The sequence below is a fragment of the Anopheles coustani genome, assembly GCF_943734705.1.
Source record: "Anopheles coustani chromosome X unlocalized genomic scaffold, idAnoCousDA_361_x.2 X_unloc_5, whole genome shotgun sequence".
In the NCBI taxonomy this organism is placed as follows: domain Eukaryota; kingdom Metazoa; phylum Arthropoda; class Insecta; order Diptera; family Culicidae; genus Anopheles; species Anopheles coustani.
This window is the reverse complement of record NW_026525159.1, coordinates 244-2245: the sequence shown is the minus strand read 5'-3', so window position 1 is coordinate 2245 and position 2002 is coordinate 244. Positions and strand designations below refer to the sequence as shown.

The window sequence follows — 2002 nt, the reverse complement described above, 5'->3', positions numbered from 1 at the left end:
TGTCTTATGGAAGTTGTGCTAACCACTGTACGCAAGGAAAAGAGAGCTGACTGGTCTTTTTCGTGAAGGGTCACTTTGATCCCACCACTTCATGGGATCATATCGCGAATAACGATAAAGACAAAAAACTGATACATAAATACATATGTCAGTAGCGAACTGGAGCTCAAAGTGTAAGGTTTAATTGCACAGCACGAAGACCATCCGAAAAATTCATACATTTGGTCCTTCAAACCGGATTGTTCGTGCTTGAGTGAAAGTTTTATTCTATAATCGTTTTATATCGGTTTACGTCTACGACGTACGCCTTGTCTTACGGACAATTGTTTTCTTCGACATTCACGACGTCAAGACCGCGAAGCAAGTGTTAGGAAAACATTCGACGAGTTTGTCGTCAATTGTGAACACTAGTTTGCACAAAAAGTGGAACGCAAAGGATTTGCACAACGGGTGCAACGCAAGCAATAGTGCAGTGAGAAAGAGTGCACACGATACGAAGCTAGTGAAGCCTGCGCATCTCGATAATGCTGCATCATCTAACCGCCATCACGTTTTGCGCGCCATCAAAGTTTGAGGAGTTCGCGCGCATTTGATCTTCCAGCACGTCATCGGTTAACCCTTGGAGGAACAGCGAAAAAAGGACCCAGTAAAAAAAAAACTTTGAGAGAAATGGAGAAAAAGCTCAAAGCGATCCAGCATAAAAAGAAGATTGCGTTGGAAAATATTAAGGCACTCGAAAAATTTATGACCACGTTCACCCAGCATGAAGTGGGTCAAGTGCCAGATATTTTAGAAGGGCTTCAGAAGCACAAGGAATGGCGCGATGGCGAAGCTTGAAGAGCTTGACGATAGCACTGGAGCGGTAAGAAGCGTGCATCAGTGATAGGATCGATATGGAGGAGCGATGCAGACGGCTGAAATCATTCTTCCGGGCAAATCTTCCCAAGGACACGCCGAATGATTCATCAATGCTGGCCAGTTCGACAATGGCATTTGGTCGGCCAAATGCGACCAATCTTCGGCTTCCGAAAATTGAGCTGCCTACTTTTGACGGTGATTCTACAAAATGGCTCTCGTTCTTGCTGTCATCTTTAAAAGGCGACGCTGTATTACCCTTCGAGCACACACCGTTAACAAACGAAAACTACGCGGTCACTTGGAAGGCGCGGTCGCTGTTGAAAAGGTACGACAATACACGTAGAGTTTTTTCGTTTTCGTAGAGAATTCGTGAGTATTGGCGGAAACTTCATTTTGGACGAGTTCACACGACATTTGAATGGTTTGGCCAAGCTGAAAGAACCTGTGGAGACATGGGATTCTCCTCCATGCTGCTGATGAAGTTCGACAGCGAGACCATCCTTGCGTGGGAGAAGCACTCCGTCCACTTCGAGCGGGACAAATATCAGGAGCTGATGAAATTTGTCGAAGATCGGATCCAGATCCTGAAATCCACTAAAAGCCTTACCATTGTAGAGGATTCGACGATTAAGGTGGCCGGCAACACACGGCAAATTACCTCACGGAGAGCCATTCACAAATCCTCGGGGCAACCACGGTTTTTATTGCAGTGCGGTGAAAATCACTCGCTACACATGTGTCCAATATTCAACGGCAAGGATGTGCAGCAGCGACGCGACATCGTGGCAAAGAAGTGCTGTTGCTGGAATTGCCTTAGCAATACGCATCTAGCGAAGGACTGCAAGTCGGATCGGTCCTGTCGCACGTGTGGGGAGCGTCATCATTCACTGCTACACATTTCTTCGACGATATCGATGGGTGTTGTCAAAACAAACACGTGAGCGTGAGGACGAGTGAGGTAGGGCCAGTGAGCGAAATGAGAATGAGACAGGAGGAGTACGGTCGGGTCAAGGTCCCAGCATGTAGGAAGGAGAGGATCGAGAACGAGAGGTATCAGCTGATCGATGAGTTATCGATAAGATCGTAGCTGATAAGCAATCGGGGAACGTTGACCCGACCGACCCAAGAATGAACGAGACGACAA

At 46.9% G+C, this 2002-nt stretch overlaps 1 protein-coding gene across 1 annotated transcript; it reads left to right on the top strand.

Annotated features, from left to right (window-relative positions):
* Positions 1-1310: 1310 nt before the first annotated feature.
* Positions 1311-1799, top strand: LOC131270700 (uncharacterized). The gene has a single exon (XM_058272455.1). It carries the CDS (start codon positions 1311-1313, stop codon positions 1797-1799), a length of 489 nt encoding a protein of 162 aa, XP_058128438.1.
* Positions 1800-2002: the final 203 nt, after the last annotated feature.

What these genes read in the sequence shown, in the direction of transcription:
- LOC131270700 (XM_058272455.1), top strand. Translation starts at nt 1,311, where the DNA reads ATGGGATTCTCCTCCATGCTGCTGATGAAGTTCGACAGCGAGACCATC.